This window comes from Gambusia affinis, linkage group LG06, assembly GCF_019740435.1.
Source record: "Gambusia affinis linkage group LG06, SWU_Gaff_1.0, whole genome shotgun sequence".
In the NCBI taxonomy this organism is placed as follows: domain Eukaryota; kingdom Metazoa; phylum Chordata; class Actinopteri; order Cyprinodontiformes; family Poeciliidae; genus Gambusia; species Gambusia affinis.
The window spans coordinates 2,088,649-2,107,497 of record NC_057873.1 but is presented as its reverse complement, the minus strand read 5'-3'; the positions used below and the strand labels follow the sequence as shown (position 1 = coordinate 2,107,497).

The following is an 18,849-nucleotide window of genomic DNA, read 5'->3' as shown; positions in this document are numbered from 1 at the left end:
TAGTTTCTTTAGCAGCAGTTTGTCTTAAACCGGAACAAGTCCAGTTAAAGTCCAACACCGAGCCGCGAATGAGCGACTCATGATCACATTAAACCCAAAAAGCAAGAAAATAAATTAACTCATCAGATTCAGGACAGTAAACGTTTGTTTTGGGCAACGGTGTGTAAACTATTGCTAATCTGCTAATGGCAGAGCTAATTTTTTGTTTAGTACTTTAGCATTTTAGCTGTCTGTGAAAACGTTTAGGGCCTTTAGCTTTAGTTTTCCAGATAAATTTTTGTTCTAATTTAGCTGTTTTTTAAAATTTCTGTTGAATAAAATTGGACATTTATGTTCATCGACTGCTATGAATTTCTCAAGTAATTAGATGTTTATGCTCTTATTTTGAAGTCTGTGTACACAGCAGTTTCATTTCCTCTCTTCATGAATTCTTTAATATTCTTCATAGTTTTAAAAAGCAGCTGAAGACACATTTGGCATTTAATCAGTTTTATCTTGTTTTATGTCACATGTTGTGTGTGCTGACTCCATCATTATGTTTGTTAAGAATTTTATGGGGAATTGTAAGTTAAACTTTGGAACCTTACTGACACCTAGTGGACATTGTTCAGTCAAGCAGAACCCGTCCAGCTGTACGGTTGGTGTCTTCGTTAGTCCTTCAGAGACGTTTGTTCCTTGGACACTATTTGTCTGTAAGTTCATTTTATCTATTGCTATTCTAGTATTGTGGAAGATTGAAAAGTTTTACGTTTCCCAATCAATATTTAAAGCTACATCGTTAGCTAATTGGAGTGAATTGGGAGTCATTTGTTTGCTGTAGTCTAGTTGTTTTCTGTATCGGTAGTTGATGTGTACTTTTGTGTTTTGTTACAGTTTTACAAAAAAGAAAGAATAAAAGAAAAGAAAACAAACCAGCAAAGAGTTAAAAAAAAAAACAAGAAAACTATCAAGGACTGGATTATTTTCAACTCAAGTGTTAGCTAGCTGTCTAGCTTGGTAAGAGTAACGCATCGTGAGGGCAGCATATTGTGTTTTATCTCTCCTTCAGTTTCTCTTCTGTGTTTTATTTTTGTAAAACACTTTGTGGTTTCTGAACTGTGAAAGGTAAATAAAGTTACTTTTTAAATAAAGCTTATTGAACAAGTGGAAAATAGACAAACAAACCAAAAAACGAGGTTCACAGAAAAATACACTTGCATAAACGAAACAACCAGAGATGCTAATTAAACAAATATATGGAAAAATTCATACAGAAAATTTGTTCTGAGAGCTTTTTTTTTTTTGGTGTTGCTCTCCACCCTGACATTTACTCTGTACCCAGAATGCATTGCGGTAGAACAATATGCTGTTTAATATCTGCTGTCCTGAGTGCTTTCTGAGTCTGTGGTCAATTAGGCAAAATCAGCAACAGAGTTAGAAAAACTCAGAATGCAGAAGTTAGGATGGTAAAACATAAAGTTAATAAAGGTACAGCACTGATTATTAAAACATTTTATTTATGTTTATGATTCTCTTTCTGTCCAGGTGGAACTAAAGACTCTGGAATCATTTCAGGAACATGAATGTGTTTGTTTTTGAGGTTTTTTGAAAGTGACGTTGTCATGCAGGATTTAGGAATAAAGAAAAGTGAGACCGTGAACTGGACCTGCACAAAAGTTACATTTATCAGTAAAATATACTTTTTTAGCTGCTGGTTCTGAATAAAACAAACTCATAAAAATCTGCAGAATAATTTCAGTAAATCAGTCATTGAATGTGATTGGTCCAACTGGTCCAACTGGTTATTGAGCAGCTGGTTATGTGTAGTTTAGTGATAGGAATCACACTGGTTCTGGTTCTGGTTCTGTTGACTGACGTTAGGACTGCTTCACTGTAGAGAAAAGTTTCATCACAATATTTTGTGGTATTATTGTAATAATGATAGAAGTGATGAGTCATTTATTGCTTCTTTTTTAGGTAAGTACTGACAGAAACTGTATTTAATTATATTTTCAAATTAATTGATTTAATGCACTTTAATTGAGAAAACAGCTTTAAAAAATTGTAAAATAACAATCCTGACAATACAGACAGTTTTATTTGGAATTTATCAGATGAAAAATAAATTAAAATCTTTTCACGGTAAGGAATTCATTACGATTAATGATAAACGATACGATAAACGTTCACTTCTACTTCATTCATTGACCCAACAGGAACCGAACCGAGTCCGGTTCCTGGGTCTGGATCACTGGTCCGAAAATCAGAGAGCTGTGACATCACACGGTGGTGGAGAAACACCATGTGACCTCATCACACACACACACACACACACACACACTGAGGCAGCGTCAGCAGGAGGAGGAGCCAGCAGGCTGAGGATGCTGTCAGGTTGCCGTGGTTTCAGCCTCCTGCTTCTTGAGCCGACCGTTGCGTGCGCGGCCGAAGGCTGAGAGCCGTGAGGATTTATGACAGGACGGAGGAGAGGAGGAGAGGAGGAAAGGAGGGGAGGAGGAGGCTGTGACAGCAGGAGGTGTTGAAGGGTGGATTATCGCTGCCGCAGAAAAACATCAGAGTCATCGTTTCCTCTGAGTTCCGGCCATCAGGAAGCTCCATCTGAGCAGAGGGAGGACTGAAGGAGGGATGGAGGGAGTGTGAGTCCTCGCTGGTCCTCAGGTAAGCCTTCACCTCTTCAACATGTCTGCCTGCTCCACTCATTTACTTCAGCCTGATGTGAATAGAATGAAGTGTCAATAAAGTCTGCTCAAAACACATCCGGCTCCTTCCCATCCAGAACCATTTCCCTCCAACATGGCCGCCATCTTTCAACAGAAAGCAGAACAAAATAAAAAATATATAAATGTAAAATAGGTTCTTATTTTGAAACGCATATGAGGAATAAATTAGGTAAATAAAAACAAACATGAAATGTTGCAGACAGGAAATGACCCAGGCGTGATCCAACATGGCCGCCTGATTAGATGTGATCCAACATGGCTGCCTGATAAGCCGTGATATCATATGGCTTCCTGATCAACATTCTTAAAGCAAACTAAAACCAGAAAGTGAAAAAATAGAAACCAGGAGACCACAGGACTGACAACAGAAAGCAATGGATCACCAAACCAAAACCAGAGATCAGCAGAACTAAAACCAGAGGCTTATGAGACGAAAATCTGGGAACAACACCACTGAAACCAGAAATAAAACCAATGGATCACCAAACCAAAACCAGAGTCAAAAAGACTAAAACCAGAAGACCACAGAACTGAAAATAGAGTCAAAGAACCACTGGACTAAAACAAGAGAACAACAGATATAAGACCAATAGACCAACAAACCCAAACCAGAGAACCAAAGGACTGAAAATAGAGAAGAACCAGGCAGAAACCAGGAAAATGACAAACTGACCATCAGGCTGAAACCAGAGAACCTTGGGATAGAAACTGGGATATTACCAGAATGAAACCAGAGAACCACTGGACTAAAACAAGATTTCATTGAGTTCAGATTCATCCATCCAGTCCGAAACACTTTGTCCTTTCAACATAAAAACAGGTTCAGTTCATTTCCACACAAGAATTCACAATAACTCAAATTTAGACCAGTACAACCCAGTTATGTAGACAGACTGAAATTAAAGGCACCAAATCCGGATGTTTTACAAACTGATGGGAAACTCCCAAAGGAAGAAGCATGTGGTGACAGTGGGAAGGAACAACTTCCTTCTCACAGGATGAAACCGACAACAGAACCAGAACAAGAATCAGGCGACCGACTGGGATCTGACGAGACATTCATCCATCCATCCATCCAACATTTCATCCATCCATCGTCCGTCCATCCATCGTCCATCCATCCAACCATTCATCCATCCATTGTCCGTCCATCCATCCATCCATCGTCCGTCCATCCATCCATCCATCCATCCATCCATCCATCCAACATTTCATCCATCCATCGTCCATCCATCCATCGTCCATCCATCCATCGTCCATCCATCCATCGTCCATCCATCCAACCATTCATCCATCCATTGTCCATCCATCCAACCATCCATCCAACCATCGTCCGTCCATCCATCATCCATCCATCCATCATCCATCCATTGTCCGTCCATCCATCCATCCATCCATCCATCATCCATCCATTGTCCGTCCATCCATCCATCATCCATCCATCCATCATCCATCCATCCACCTGTTTTCTCTTGCTCTTGTTTGCTAGTTTTGGTTTTTGTTCTAAGCTCTTTAGTTTCTGTTTTTGGGTTCGGTTCTGTTTGTGGTTCTGTTTGTCCAGACAGTCATTTAGAAAATTAAATGACTGTAAATGGTCAGTAAATCAGATCCAAGCGCTATAAAACGTGAACCGGATCTATTACCGTTTCAGCTGCTGGTTTCTTTGTTCATTTAAGTTCTTGCTAACTTTCTCCAGAACCAGACAGATTCGGGTCGCAGGTGGAATCTATGCAGGACCTTTAGAAACTGACATTTAGCAGATATTTCTGCCGTTCTGCTTCCTTGTGTTCCCTGCAGCAGCTCATCTCAGGATTCTCTCTGCTGTGAATTTCAGATTCAGCAGATTATGTGACTCTCAGCTCCTTAAAGCATTAGCACAGAGCCGGAAACGGCGGCAGAACCGTCGGGAACCAGAACCCAGAGCAGAGTCGAGTTCATGTCTCCGGGCTGCAGAAGGTGGTTGATGGAGAGACGTTACGTAAATGAATCGACTTCATGTCTGAACGTTATTGAATCAGCAGCAGACGAGGCGTCGGGGCGGAGCGGCAGGAGATGTTCCGTCTTCCGAACATCGACCCGCCGGTGGGTTAGGAGGAACATCTGCCCCTCACCTCCTCCTCCTTCCATCGGCTCCCCTTCATCAGCCGCGCACAAGGAGGCATTACATCATGCTCCTCTGAGAGATGCTGCTGTTGCTAGGTTACCGCTGGCTGACTCTCTCTTCCATTTTTAGAAGGATGCTGAGAGACGGAGGGGTGGGGGAGGGGACGGAGTGCAAAGGATTCAGAAAGACACCAAACAGCAAGAACTGAAGGTCCTTCAGATGGTTTTATTGTTCTGTATGTTTAACCGTGGATCAGTCAGTTAGAGATATAGCGTTAAATATCAGAGAATCAAACATTCTGGGGAATCCAGGGCATCAGAAACCAGCTTACAGTCCGACTCTGGTTCTGGTGAGAACGGGTTTGAATTCAAGGAACAAACTCTTTGTCCTGTTTTTCCGCTGCAGTTTTTATGTTTTTGTTGCTGATCTTTTCCCATGTTGGTTCTTTTATTATTTACTTTACAAAATAATCCTAAAACACAAACTCTGTGTGAACATTTTGCATCAACTTTCTGGGAAAAAGAGGATCAGCAACTTTTTAAAATGTTCCCCGATTTCTCTCCATAGAAAAATGGACTTGAGTTATTTGGAAATGACCTTTTTACTCCGACTGGCAACCCCAATAAACAAATAAAAAGCCTTTATATTTTGTAAAGTGATCTGAAATTTTAAATAGTGAAGATAGTTTTGTTGGTAAATGAGATAAAATAATTAGTTATTACAGATTAAATTTTTTCAGGAAAGTCAGAACGACCAACTTTATTCTGAATTGTGTCAATTTGTAGCTGCTCTATGTTTTCCTGTTTAATTTAATGTTGTCTTAATGGGAACAAACAGCATTAAAGCTCATTTCACACAAAACTAAAGGTTTCATAATCACCAAACTGAGAGTTAAAGAATCTCGGTCTAAATTTGAGATATTTGAACCGGATGTGGTCAAATCGACACAGCGGCCTAAAAACCCCTGAAATGCTTCTGTAGCTTAGCACCAAACCACAGGCTGCAGTCTGACAGTGAATCTAATTCCAGTTACCTCTGAAGCCAGAGCTGGAAGTGACATCACAATCGAGTTAGCGATATCCCAGTTAGCATAGTCAGAGAAGTTGGGATTCCAACATGGCGACGCCCAAGTAGCCATTACAAACATCGTTTTCCACACACAAACACAACTTTTAATTTTCTCAACTTGAAGTTGCATTCACTTCATTCAGCGCTGATTTTAGACACACTGTTACAAGAAAGTCTTCTGGTAAAATAAACATATTTCACCACAGATTACTAACATGGAGCGGCCATATTGGATCTCAAAGTCTGTTTCAGAAATGCTCAGACTTTCTAGCATTCTACTTAAGTTTTCTAGGTTTAGTTGAAAGTCACCGGTCAGCCGTCAGCCACAGAACCAGATGGAGCTAAAAGTCCGACCCGTGGGTGACCTTCTCTCCTCGTCCTCAGATCCGTGGGAAGTCATGACCTCTCAGGACGAGGCGTCTTCCTTCAGGAGGTTCTTTCAGTACGTGGAGGACAGCGCGCTCCGAACATACGACGGTCTGGTGATCCAAAACGCGTCCGACATCGCCAGAGAGAGCGACCGCGTTCGGAACCAGACCAACTGGACCTACCTGCAGGAGAAACACCAGAAGAAGAGACGGCAAGAAGAGGCCATCAAGAGGTAAACTGGCAGTTTTGTAACTCAGACGATCATGTTTCATGTTTTAAGGTATCACTTCATCAGACTTTATTTTGAAATGCCAGGATTTCGACCATCAACAAGAGGCAGGTTCTCTTGGCGAGTCGTAAACTGAACATCTCGGATCTCGACTCTCTTGATTTGACTGGCTGACTCAGGATAAAATGGTGTCAGACTACAAATGACTGACTGGAGTTTTTCAGATGTTGGAAACATGAAGAGGTGAACGTTTAGGTCTGATGAATAACATGAGGGTGCAGAATTTGATTTGTTAACATTAAGAGTTCAGTGATCAATCTCAATCTACAACAGAACTTGAGCAATCTTGACGATGGTCCTGTTTTCTTAATGGTGTTTTCCCACCTGATAGTCTGGTAGACTCAGTTCAACTGGAGGTCAAAATTAAAACATTTGTTCTATTTCTAGCTGCTGTGGGCGGACCAGAGTGATCAAAGTTCGACTACAGATTCATTCCTCTCCAAAATAACTTTCTAGACAAATGAACTAGAGTTTGATGACAGCTGACCAAACAGGTTTGGTATGAATGAATCCTACGATAATCCCTATAGTCTCCAATCCCAGGTCCAACCCTAGTGGACCTGGGATCCTACAGCTTTTACATGTCTCTGCTTTAACACACCTTAATCAGATAAATGGATCACAGGACTCTTTTAATCGGCACCTAAAAGCTGCAGGACACTAGCGATCAAAGAGCCTTACTTTACAGGCCATTTTAATCCCCATCTGCCATCACAATGACACATGGATCCCTGTCCTCTTGAATCAAACAAATCTCCTCTTACTCCTTCCTACTGATGCTTGACTGAGTCTTTTCAGGTGATCGCGCTAATCAAACATTCTCCTGGTCTTTTCCAGGATTGGAGAAGACGTCGCCACGGCCTCAGATGGGGCATACTCTGGAAAACATTTCAGGATGGGCTTCATGACGATGCCGGCGCCACAGGACCGACTGCCCACGTCAACCCAAGGCTTCACTGTGCGATCCCAGTCTCTTCACTCAGTCGGCGGCGGAGAGGAAGACTCCAACCACAGTCGCAAGCAACCTCCACCCAAACCCAAGCGAGACCCGACCACCAAACTGAGCAGCAGCTCTGAGGCGGTGGATGGAGTCTGTGGTTTCATAAAGAGAGAGTATCAAGAAGCAAAAGATGGTGCAGAACTTTCAGAAGGTGAGATTTGAATCCTCCATGTCCTGTTCGTCAGGAGCCACTCTCCCGAAGGCTTCAGATCAGTTGTGTTCAGCTCTCAAGGGTCGTTGTTTATGATGTTGTTGCCAAAACTTGGTTTCTCTGAACTGGGTCATTAGCGGACTACTACCAAACTTAATGGCATGCTGATTGGACATTGGAGTTGGTTGATTTGGGTGAAGAAAGTATTACAATATAAGCATTTGTTATTAATCCATTTTCCTTTAAATATCCATAAAACAGCCAAACCGATGATGGGGCCTTCCCTTTTTAATTTCCTCTTGAGTTGTTGTACTCAGTTTCTCCTGTAACTCCACCCCAATCTTTTTCATTTTAAGCTGCTATAGGCCACGGTGGCAAAACATGAAACTGCTCCCACTTACTCAGGCGTACTGCGTGTATTCTGTGTACTGACTGCAGACGGTTGAGATTTCATAGTCGGTAAATTTGGTACACATTGGTACCAAATGTAGGTACCAATTGTAGGCAAGTGTTATAGATTGCCTACATGTGACAAATTTGACAAAACTTGTCAAAATGTTGTCAGATTTGTATCCAACTTGATAACAAACTTAATTGGATATTAGCATGTTTCCCAAACTTGTTATTATCCAAATACATACCAGCAAACTTGCTTGTATCTGAATGGATAGTAGAAAGGGGTGAGTTGCCCAACTACCTTAACAAACTTGTTTGCGAAAAACGTCCAGTGGACGTTTGCTATGAGTTCATGTCGACCTCCCAGCAGCGAAGTACGCCTGAGTATGCTGGGTCAACACGGAACTGCTACTGAACAAGTTACTCACCATGTTGTTGCTAGGTAACCGACGAGTGAGTGAGTTCGTTGATGCCACCACCCTAGCTCAGCTAGCTTAGCTGTGAGGGGTTGAGCTGCTAAAGCCTTTCCTTTGCCTACGTCTCCCAGAATGCTACATGGTCCTTGATTGGAGTTCAATGAAATTATCAACATTTTATCAGACTTGTTTTCTATTGCTATTAATCAAGTACCTATCACAATAGCTATCTTTACTGTGTTATCGTCCAGCCCTGTTAGATTATAGATTTACTTGATGTGCCGGATCGGGAGACAAATACGACTTTGTAAGTCACTGAACATTATGGGTGAATTAGGATGTCTTTGGATTCTCAGTAGTTTCCGTTTTCCTGCAGCTCGATACCATCACCACAGTGAAGAATCCAGGAAGATGCCTCCACCCAAACCCAAGAGAGACCCAAACACTCAGCTTAGCTCCTCTTTTGATGAGTCCTACGTCCGTAACCACTGCAGCAAGAAGTCTTCCCTCCAAGGCGACAAATCCTCGTCTCAGAGTCACAGCCCGGCATCCAGAGACACGGACGACGAAGAGCCGGTTTACATCGAGATGGTCGGAAACATCCTGCGAGAGCTGAAAGGTCAGGAAGCCGTGGACGACGAGCAGAGCGAGTCTGTGTACGAGGAGATGAAGTACCCGATGCTGGAGGACTTTCTGCAGGATGTGCAGACCACCATCATCGACAGTGAGGCGTGGTCTTCCCGCGGTTCGTTCTGTGACATTCCTCCACCCTTCCCAAACCTCCTGACGCACCGCCCTCCGCTGCTCGTCTTCCCGTCCGCCCCGGTCCAGTGCTCCCCCAACTCCGACGAGTCCCCTCTCACCCCGCTTGATGTCACTCGTCTGCCTATGCTAGAAAACGTTAGCTTGAGTAAATCGGGTGGAGCAGAGCAGCCACAGAGCTCCTGTCACCACCGTAAAGACCGAGACCGGGAACGGGAACGGGACCGAGACGCGTCCCACACTCACACAATCACATCCTCTGGTCGCTCATCAGCCCCTCCCCTCGCCTCCAGTTTTTACAAGTCATCTAGCTCCGCCCACAGTGGTCACGGCTACCCCCGCAGCCAATCAGCATGCCCGTCTCCGGTCAGCATGGGGCGCGCTCTGACTCCTCTGAGTTTGAAGAGGCCGCCCCCTTATGACACTCTGATAGCAGGAGGAAGCATACCCCGCTCCTCTTCCTCATCATCATCATCCTCACAGAGAGCAGGAGAGGGCGGAGCTAAACTCAGTAACTCCTCCTCCGCCCACGGCTCCATGCACAACGTCTCGGCGCGGTGCCAGACTCCCACCAGCCCGCTGGACGAACTCAACAACCTGTTTGCGTCCGGCAGGCAGGTGATGAAGAGGGGCTCAGCAGGGAGGAAGAGCAGAGAGGGCGAAGGTAAGAATGTCCCAGAATACCAGAAATCTGATGAGCAAGAACAGAACCAGAACCAGAAGATTATCATAATTAACTACGACTAACGAAATAACAAAAACTGAAGTTGACAAAACATTTTCAACAACTGAAATAAATGAAAACAATAATTAATGGAGGAAACTGTAAAACTAAAACATACAGAAATTAGAGATCTGAGTCCCTTTGTTTTTGTGTTTATGAATCTGTTAGCCGTTCAGACTGATGTTTATTAGTTAATCATAAAAACCAGCAAAAACACTCCAAAAAAAACCTAGTTAAAACTAACTGAATTAGACCAAAACTCACAACAAAAACTAAACTGCAACGAAAAATCCAAACTATCGTAACCCTTCATGGAACCTGACCTCAGGTTCAAGTTTATCTTTAAAATCTGGAAAATACATATTAATGAACATTTACATGAGATTATAGCCTGGAGGCTTATTTCATCTCTGGTCATATTGACAGATGATGCAAATTAGAAATATATAAAACAACATTAAAGGGGCAGTATTAAGTAAAATCTACTTTTTCATCTTTTCATTACATTATGATGTTATTCCTACATCAACCTGGAGTGTTGCTTTGATTCTTTCAAAAAAAAAATGAACAAAAAATAAAAATCCTTTAATCTCCATGGCAACCATTCAACCATACAAAACGCCTTGATGGGCCTAGCCCCGCCTTCGAGACACAGCTCCTCCCCCACTCAGCTCCTTCAGACTAGCCAGAAGCAATTAGCAAACACCTGGTGGAACTGCTGAGCTCAAAAAATGTTGTTAAAGGGTTAATGGAGGAGCCATGTTGGGACGACTTCCTGAAGGCGGAGAATTTCTTTTAAGTCATATTTGCTATAACTCAATGTTGACGATTGGCTGTTTTATCCAACACCTTTAATGCTGGTTTATTATCCATTTCAACTGGTTTGAGAACAGTTTTACAAGCCAATGACCAACATTAGAGCTAAACATGGCAGCAAAGTATAATTTAGCACTTTCTATAGTTACTAATTAATATAGAATTAGATTAAATTTCATTTTTTCACAACCTGTTTCACTGTGAATCCAAGATAACCAGTAAATATGGGAACTCTTCTTTTTTCTGTCTGGGATAGAAAATACTAGAATCAGTTAGTATTTGGCTTTTTTAAAAATACATTGAGCTTTTGCCTCATCGTGTTGCTTTGGTTGCCTCAGACCGAAGCAGCAGGATGAATGTTCTGTTGCGTTCTCTCTCAGGTGAAACAACCAGATCTGTGGGATGTTTGATTTCTGCAGGAGACTCCAAGTCTCTGCCAAGACACAACAGTAAAGACAGAGACGGACAATCCAGTCCTGTTTCCAGCAGGATGGGGAGGTCGTCTGTGAGCCCCACCATGATGCTGATGGGGGGAGGAGGAGGAGGAGGTGAGGTCCTGTAATCCTCTAAAAACTGAACCGTTATATCAACAGGAGGTCAGGTTGGATGGATCCAAACCCGACCCTGTTTGGCTTAGTTGAGGTATTTTCAGACAAAATGAAGCTTCAGAAACTGGTTTCAGTTTGTTTAAATTAATCTGCGGATAAATAAATCACAAAGATGATAATAATGTCTATTTTCCTACAAATAGGAAACTGTTGGTAATCCCAAATGACCCAGACAAAAAAAGGTTCAGTTTAATTCAGTGTGTTGAATTTCTTCTTGTTCTGTGAGAAAAGGTAACTAAACTTTTCTCCGTTGAGAACTCGACGTTGGGTCGCAGTGGGACTCCCTCTCCGTTTCCCTCTCTAAGTGCTGCACAATTCCCCAGACAGAGTTGGAGAGCAGCAGCCACTGGAAGCACACTCAGATTAAACCACTCTGTCTCGTCTCCTGTTAACTTTATCGCGCTGCAGCATCATCAGATTGTATCGGATTGTTTGTTGATGTGACCTCTGGGCTTTGACTACTGTAACGTCACACTTCCCTAAAAAAGACTGATGTCTGGTTCTGCAGAATCAAAGACTGTGGGTAAACTGGGCCGGTCTGCATCAACATCAGGGGTTCCGTCTCCAGGTGGAACGCCACAGCGCCACCTCCATGACGTCCACCACCCGGTCCTCAGCCAGGTAAGCCGCCCCTGCCCCGCCCCCTCTCACCTGTGTGCTCTTGTCTGTGTCACCTGACCTGACCATGTGTTTGAAATGTTCACACAGGACTGAACTTTGGTGAACAAACAGAGAGCAGGAGCTTCACATCTTCTCCTGAATTTAGTCTCAATCTGAATTTTAATCACTAACAGCTTGCAGCAGCTGAACATAACTGGTTCAGTAACACTTGATTACTAACATGCTGAAGTTTCTAACAGTAGCACTAATATCACACTGACGCTCGACTAACAGTGAGACATTCTGAAGCACTTTAACACAATAAAACTCTAAAACCTCCTCACTGACTCCGCTCCGTTCAGACACTGACTCCGCTCCGTTTAGATACTGACTCCGCTCCGTTCAGATACTGACTCCGCTCCGTTCAGATACTGACTCCGCTCCGTTCAGACACCGACTCCGCTCCGTTCAGACACTGATGCCGCTCCGTTCAGATACTGACTCCGCTCCGTTCAGACACCGACTCCGCTCCGTTCAGACACTGATGCCGCTCCGTTCAGATACTGACTCCGCCCCGTTTAGATACTGACTCCGCTCCGTTCAGATACTGACTCCGCTCCGTTCAGATACTGACTCCGCTCCGTTCAGATACTGACTCCGCTCCGTTCAGATACTGACTCCGCTCCGTTCAGACACTGACTCCGCTCCGTTCAGACACTGACTCCGCTCCGTTCAGACACTGACTCCGCTCTGTTCTGACTCCGCTCCGTTTAGATACTGCAGCTCCGCTCCGTTCAGACACTGACTCCGCTCCGTTCAGACACTGACTCCGCTCCGTTTAGATACTGACTCCGCTCCGTTCAGACACTGACTCCGCTCCGTTCAGATACTGACTCCGCTCCGTTCAGACACTGACTCCGCTCCGTTCAGACACTGACTCCGCCCCGTTTAGATACTGACTCCGCTCCGTTCAGACACTGACTCCGCTCCGTTCAGATACTGACTCCGCTCCGTTCAGACACTGACTCCGCTCCGTTCAGACACTGACTCCGCTCCGTTCAGACACTGACTCCGCCCCGTTTAGATACTGACTCCGCTCCGTTCAGACACCGACTCCGCTCTGTTCTGATATTGTAAATACATGCTTCCTAGACACATTGACTTCGCCCTATTATAATACATTCTGGTCACACCAAATTTGTGTACATACTGACCCTTACGTATAGACTCCGCCCCTTCCTGATGCAAATTGCCCACGCTGTGACTAATCCTGACCTCGCACCTTTATGTTGCATGCTGATTCTTGTGGTATGACCTCTGACCCTGCCCTGTTCCAACTGGACCTACTGTTCCGCCCTGTTGTTATGCATTCTGACACACACTCTGGCAGCGTTTCAGTCTGGTTTGAAGTGCAGACTCGCCACCATTTTTTATACGTATTGATGGACTCTAACTCTGACACATGACACCAACAGGTCCTGCCCAATTTTTGGAGCACGCTCCATTTTAATACACATCAACCATGTTCCATATTTAATACATACTGACCAGATGTTGTTACTGCACAATCTGCCCCAGAAACTCGATCCGGACCATCGGCTCATTTGGACATGAACGAAAAAAAATTGTTCCTGGAGTGAATCTATTTTTTTAAATTATTAGTTTTAGCATCGCTTTCAAATGACCAAAATGCATTCAACGGTGATTTATATTTTGTTTTTTTAACCAGAAATCATCTTTAAGATTAGGAATGTGTTTGTCAAGCGAACCCTGTCCATCTGGAAGTTTCTCCTTTAGCGCCTGTGCTAACGCCGTGATGTCGTTGCGGATCGTTCTTCCTGGACAGATTCTGTCATGACGCATCATTCTTTACAAATTGACTCCGCCCCTTTCTGATGCATATTGCCCACGCTGTGACCCATCCTGACCCCGCACCTTTCTGTTGCATGCTGATTCTTGTGGTATGACCTCTGACCCTGCCCTGTCCCAACCGGACCTACGGCTCCGCCCTGTTGTTATGCATTCTGACTCACATTCTGGCCCAGTTTTAGTCCAGTTTGTACAGTCATCCTTCATGTGACGCAGGAGATTTTCATTCATTTACACAGAGTTAATGAAACATAACATAATCAATCCTGTTTTTCACCATTATTTCCTTTAATTGGAGATCATTTAAAGCAACACAGAGTCTCCCAGAGCTAACTGGAAGAACTGGACTGGAACTGAGTCGATCCTCACCTGACATCCATCACCTTCTGCCTGTGGTTGTGTTTCTGTGTCAAACCTTTTCAAATAAAGACCAAAATGTCTCGTGTGGTGTTTGTTCTGTCTCAGTCTGCAGTGTTGTTATTTTTTTATTTAAATAATCGCTGTAGTGTGTGTTCAGTGTTCTGGTTTCTGGTGTTCAATCCAGTTTGTGACATTAGATTCAACTGATTTGATTTAACTGAATTATTAAGGGTCCAGTCCATGATGTCAGAGTCGACTCTCATTATCTTTTTAATCGAAATGCTTAAAAATCTATAGATCATGACATTATCCACAAATCAGCATATAGACTGTAATTATTAACGTTTGTTTAAATTAGTTTTCATTCAGACAAATTCCTAATAAAGCTGCTTTTATTCATACACTGCAAAAACAAAGTAATTTAGATCTAGTTTCTTGTGTAAATATCTTGGTACACTTTAAATAGAATAAAACAAACTTAGCAACTTTTCAGAGATATAGGAGTTTTTTTAGTAACCCAATATATTACCTGTGATTCTTTGTACCGAGTTTCTCCAGCCGCATCCATTTACTGCTGTATCAATAAATCACGTAACTAGAACCTGTCTGACGACATGAAGTAGGCCAGACATTACTGCTATCCATTAATGGAGAGAACTGGGAACAGCAAAGAACCAAAATGACTCCAAAAAGCATCATAAGTTCATCCAGGAGGTCACAGAAAAATCTAGAAAATGTCAAAAGCTGGAGAGCCTTAACAATCTTCACCCACTTCAAAAATAAGACCATGAATATAAACGTCTAACTACCTGAACAATTCCTAGCAATCAGCTAGCAAAAGTGCTAAGCTAAAAATTAGCTGGTTAGCAGATAAAATTTTTAGCTTAGCGCTTTCGAATTTTCTAGAAAAAGTAATTTAGGGAAATGTTTTCGAATTTAGCTAAAGTGCTACCAAAAAATTAGCTCTGCTATTAGCATATTAGCTTCTTAGTGGAAGTGTGTCCACCATATTTACTCTGGCTTTAATAAATAGACAAATGAATCCAACCCTGTTGGTGTCTGAATGTTGACATCCTCAGGATGGCGTTAGTGTTGAATGTGACCCAGACTCCCCTCAGTGAGGCTCAGTGTTCAGGCAGGACCACAGCGTGTGAAGGATGATGACGAGCTGTTCTTCATCACCAGATGCCGTGGCTCTGCGGCGACGCCACCATGATGGAGATGATCGAGAAGAAGAGAGTTTTGTGCCGAGAGATCAAAGCCCGTCAGCGGCCGGAGAAGAACCTGTGCAAACAGGACAGCATGCCCAACCTGCCCAGCTGGAGGAGGAAGCAGCCGCCGCCATACTCAGCCCCGCCCACCGGACACGCCACCACCGTGTTCTGGGACACCGCCATCTGAGCTCAACCCAGAGGGACGTCCAGAACAACGTTCTCAACTGAGGCAGAGAGAAACCGATGAGGATGAGGATGATGTCATGTTGATGATGATGATGATGATGATGGTAACCATAGTGGTGACAATGATGATGATGAAGATCATAATAATTTATTGGTTATTGGTTATTGCTAATGATGATGATGGTAATAATAGTGGTGACGAGAGGTGGTCATGAGGATGGGGATGAAGATAATTATGATGATGATGATGGTGATGATGATGATGATGATGGAGATGATGGTGATGATGATGGTGATGATGATGATGATGGTGATGATGATGATGATGATGATGATGATGGTGACGGCGATGATGATGATGATGATGGTAACCATAGTGGTGACAATGATGATGATGAAGATCATAATAATTTATAATGATCTTCATCATCGTTATTGGTAATGATAATGATGTCATGATGATGATGGTGGTCATAACAATGATAATGATAGGACGATGATGAAGATGATGTCTCATCCTCATCTTCATCATCATCTTCCTCCAGAGCTGCTGGCCGGTTGAATTTGCTGCCAGCTGATTGGTTGATGAGTTGAACTTTCCAGTCGTTCTTTTTGCTTTGAACAATCATTTGATTCAGTTTGACGTTCACCTGCAGACTCGCCTGCTTTGATGTTTCCACTTCCTGTCACGTGACGCAGTTTGAGTTGACTTCATCCTCATCTGAACCTCGTTGATGTTCCACAGGTGACAGAAATTAATGTGCGTCAGTAAATAAGCATCGATCAGATCGTCGTGGTCAGACAGGAAGTGACGCTGAACACACGCCGCAGCTTCTGTTGGTCTATCCTAGTGAGGACACTCACATTACAAGATGCAGTTTGAGGGTCGGACCCGGTTCTGACCTGGTTCCGGTCCAAACGGACAGCCTTTCAGCCAGGTTTTAACTCCTCAAGGCAAAGGTCCAAGCAGGTATCCTGCTGTCCAATCAGAGCGCAGAGCGGCGCGCAGGAGGCGTGGCTGTTCAGGTGTAGCAGAGATTCCTGTCGTCCTTCTAGTTCTTATTTTTTTATCTGTAAAATATTCAGATGGTTGTTTCTTTTTAAGTCGTGTAGCAGAAAATATGAACTCCTCTATGTTTGAAAAGAAGACGCGGCGCATCACAGCGATGTGTTTTTATATTTCTGGAAGAAAAGATGGTGACGTCTGTGTGTGGAGTGTAGTTGGAACGTGAACATGTTTTTATAAAATATTTTAAAACTGAGAATATTTTGGCAGGCTGGTTGTTGGTTTGTGATCATTTGCAAGTGGTGAATTTCCAATCCAGCCTGACTCCAGTTTGACTCCAGTTTGACTCCAGTTTGACTCCAGTTTGACTCCAGTTTGATTCCAGTTTGATTCCAGTTTGATTCCCGTTTGATTCCAGTTTGACTTCATTGTAACTCCAGTCAGACTCTGTGGACATTCTCAACTGGACTCAACTGTAAATTCCAGTTTGATTTAAGATAAATATAAATTTAGATTTTAAATTTCTTCCTTTATGATTATTTTATTTATGTATATTATTTGATCAAGTTTTTCAATCCAGTTTGACTCCAGTCTTACTCCAGTGTGAATCCAGTTTGACAGCAACAGAACTCAACAGTAAACTAAGTGACTAGTCTGAGTTTGAACTAGAACCAGAGTTAACTAACCCGGGTTAATCGGGTTCAGTTTGATCCAAATCTTACCCCAGTGTGAACACAGATTAAATCCAGTTTGGCTTCATAAATGTAGCCAGAAACGATTCGTCCTGTTGGATAACAGCCATTTCCACACCACAGAGTGAATCACACTCAAACAGTTTATCAGGATCTTCACCTGACCTTTGACCTGGAGGTCAGGTGGCTGTTGATCTGCAGATGCCTGCTGGTCCTGATGAGCCAGGAGAAACAAAACTTCATTCTTTCTGTGATAAACGTGAAACGACCTGAAGCCAAGCGCAGGATTCAGGTTGAAATATGCACATGGATTAAATATTAAATATTTATCTGCTCACAAACTTCTCCTTTTGCACAAAATGTTTGTCATCATTATACTAAGTGCACTTCCTGAGTTTGTAAAAGTTTCCTCAAACACGATTTATTTGTAGTTATTTACAGGAAATGAACATTATATCAGACTATCTTAATGTTTCATGCAGTTTCTTTAGGAAATTATTGAAATTGAGCTGAAATGCTGCAGAGAAGCAGATTGAGTTCTGATTGGTCCAAAGATCAGCGGTTGGAGATGCAGCTCTCTGATTGGTTGATAGAAGCATTTAAACAATGTGTGAACGCCAACAGGCGCTCCGACTCGGAAGCTGGTTCAGATTATTCATGACTTGTTCTTCATGAACTGTGAGAATCTGATGGATGCCGCGGTTTCCTGCTCTGAGATTATTGCACTTGTTTATTTTTATTGAAACTGTGAGAAAGGAAAGAACTGATGTATTTGATTATGTTTTCATCAATGAAGATGAAATATGAATAAAGTTGATTTTTCTGATCCAGAGTCCAGCCTCTTCTCTTGTTTGTGATTTAACACTCGACTGGTTGGTTTCAAAATGAGAACAGCAGCACAGAATATGGCCAGAAGAAGAATCACCTGAAAGACATCTATGAGATTATTGTCAGAGTTCGGATTAACAAGATTATCTACAAATCCTGAAAACTGATAACTGATGTCTGTTGATATTATTTCATATTAAAATTATATGATTTTTTTCACTCAGAACTGAGCTTAATCTACACACTCCATTTATACTGAACAGAACAAAACTTTATTAAAAGTATTTTTAATGTGGCCAGGTGGTTTATTAATTTTAAGATAGTGGTTGTGTAGTGTGGCTTCTAGATTGGACCCATGAACGCACCTATACCCTGTTTCTCCACCTTCCCAGGACCCAGGACGTCTTGCTGCAAGGCAACAGTACAACTTTATGACTAGCATATTATTTTTTCTTAATTTAATACATTTTCTTCACTTTTTTTCTTGTATTTAAGTAATTATTGGGTTTGAAATTCATTTATGCTTGATTGAAGAAGATGTATACCTTTCTGAGCTGAACATGACTCCTGGTTTACGTTCTGGGCCTGTTTCTGAAGTAGCAGGTCTCAGCCGCCAGAGGGCAGAAACGCGCCTCCACCAACCTGCAGGCAACCGGAATGAAACGAAGAAGAAG

The 18,849-nt window shown here is 42.7% G+C and overlaps 1 protein-coding gene across 6 annotated transcripts; it reads left to right on the top strand.

Annotated features, from left to right (window-relative positions):
• The first annotated feature begins 605 nt into the window (after positions 1-605).
• Positions 606-18,244, top strand: nyap2a (neuronal tyrosine-phosphorylated phosphoinositide-3-kinase adaptor 2a). Of its 6 annotated transcripts, none has more exons than XM_044119966.1 (8): positions 606-692; positions 2,196-2,655; positions 6,274-6,490; positions 7,385-7,698; positions 8,887-9,936; positions 11,232-11,360; positions 11,929-12,041; positions 15,435-18,244. In XM_044119966.1, the coding sequence occupies exons 3-8, from the start codon at positions 6,288-6,290 to the stop codon at positions 15,648-15,650; spliced, it is 2,025 nt and encodes a 674-aa protein (XP_043975901.1). In that variant the 5' UTR covers positions 606-692; positions 2,196-2,655; positions 6,274-6,287; the 3' UTR covers positions 15,651-18,244. The 6 variants fall into 6 exon arrangements, with proteins under 6 accessions (XP_043975901.1, XP_043975897.1, XP_043975903.1 ...); XM_044119962.1 differs by having other exon boundaries at positions 11,193-11,360; positions 15,435-18,243; XM_044119968.1 differs by lacking the exon at positions 15,435-18,244 and adding an exon at positions 12,129-14,361.
• Positions 18,245-18,849: the final 605 nt, after the last annotated feature.

Bases quoted from the DNA above. Each gene is read 5' to 3' on its own strand.
- nyap2a (XM_044119964.1), top strand. From the start codon at position 6,288: ATGACCTCTCAGGACGAGGCGTCTTCCTTCAGGAGGTTCTTTCAGTAC. The intron at 11,361-11,928 runs GTGAGGTCCTGT...CTGGTTCTGCAG, and splicing joins GGGGGGAGGAGGAGGAGGAG to AATCAAAGACTGTGGGTAAA. The intron at 12,042-15,434 runs GTAAGCCGCCCC...CTTCATCACCAG, and splicing joins ACCACCCGGTCCTCAGCCAG to ATGCCGTGGCTCTGCGGCGA.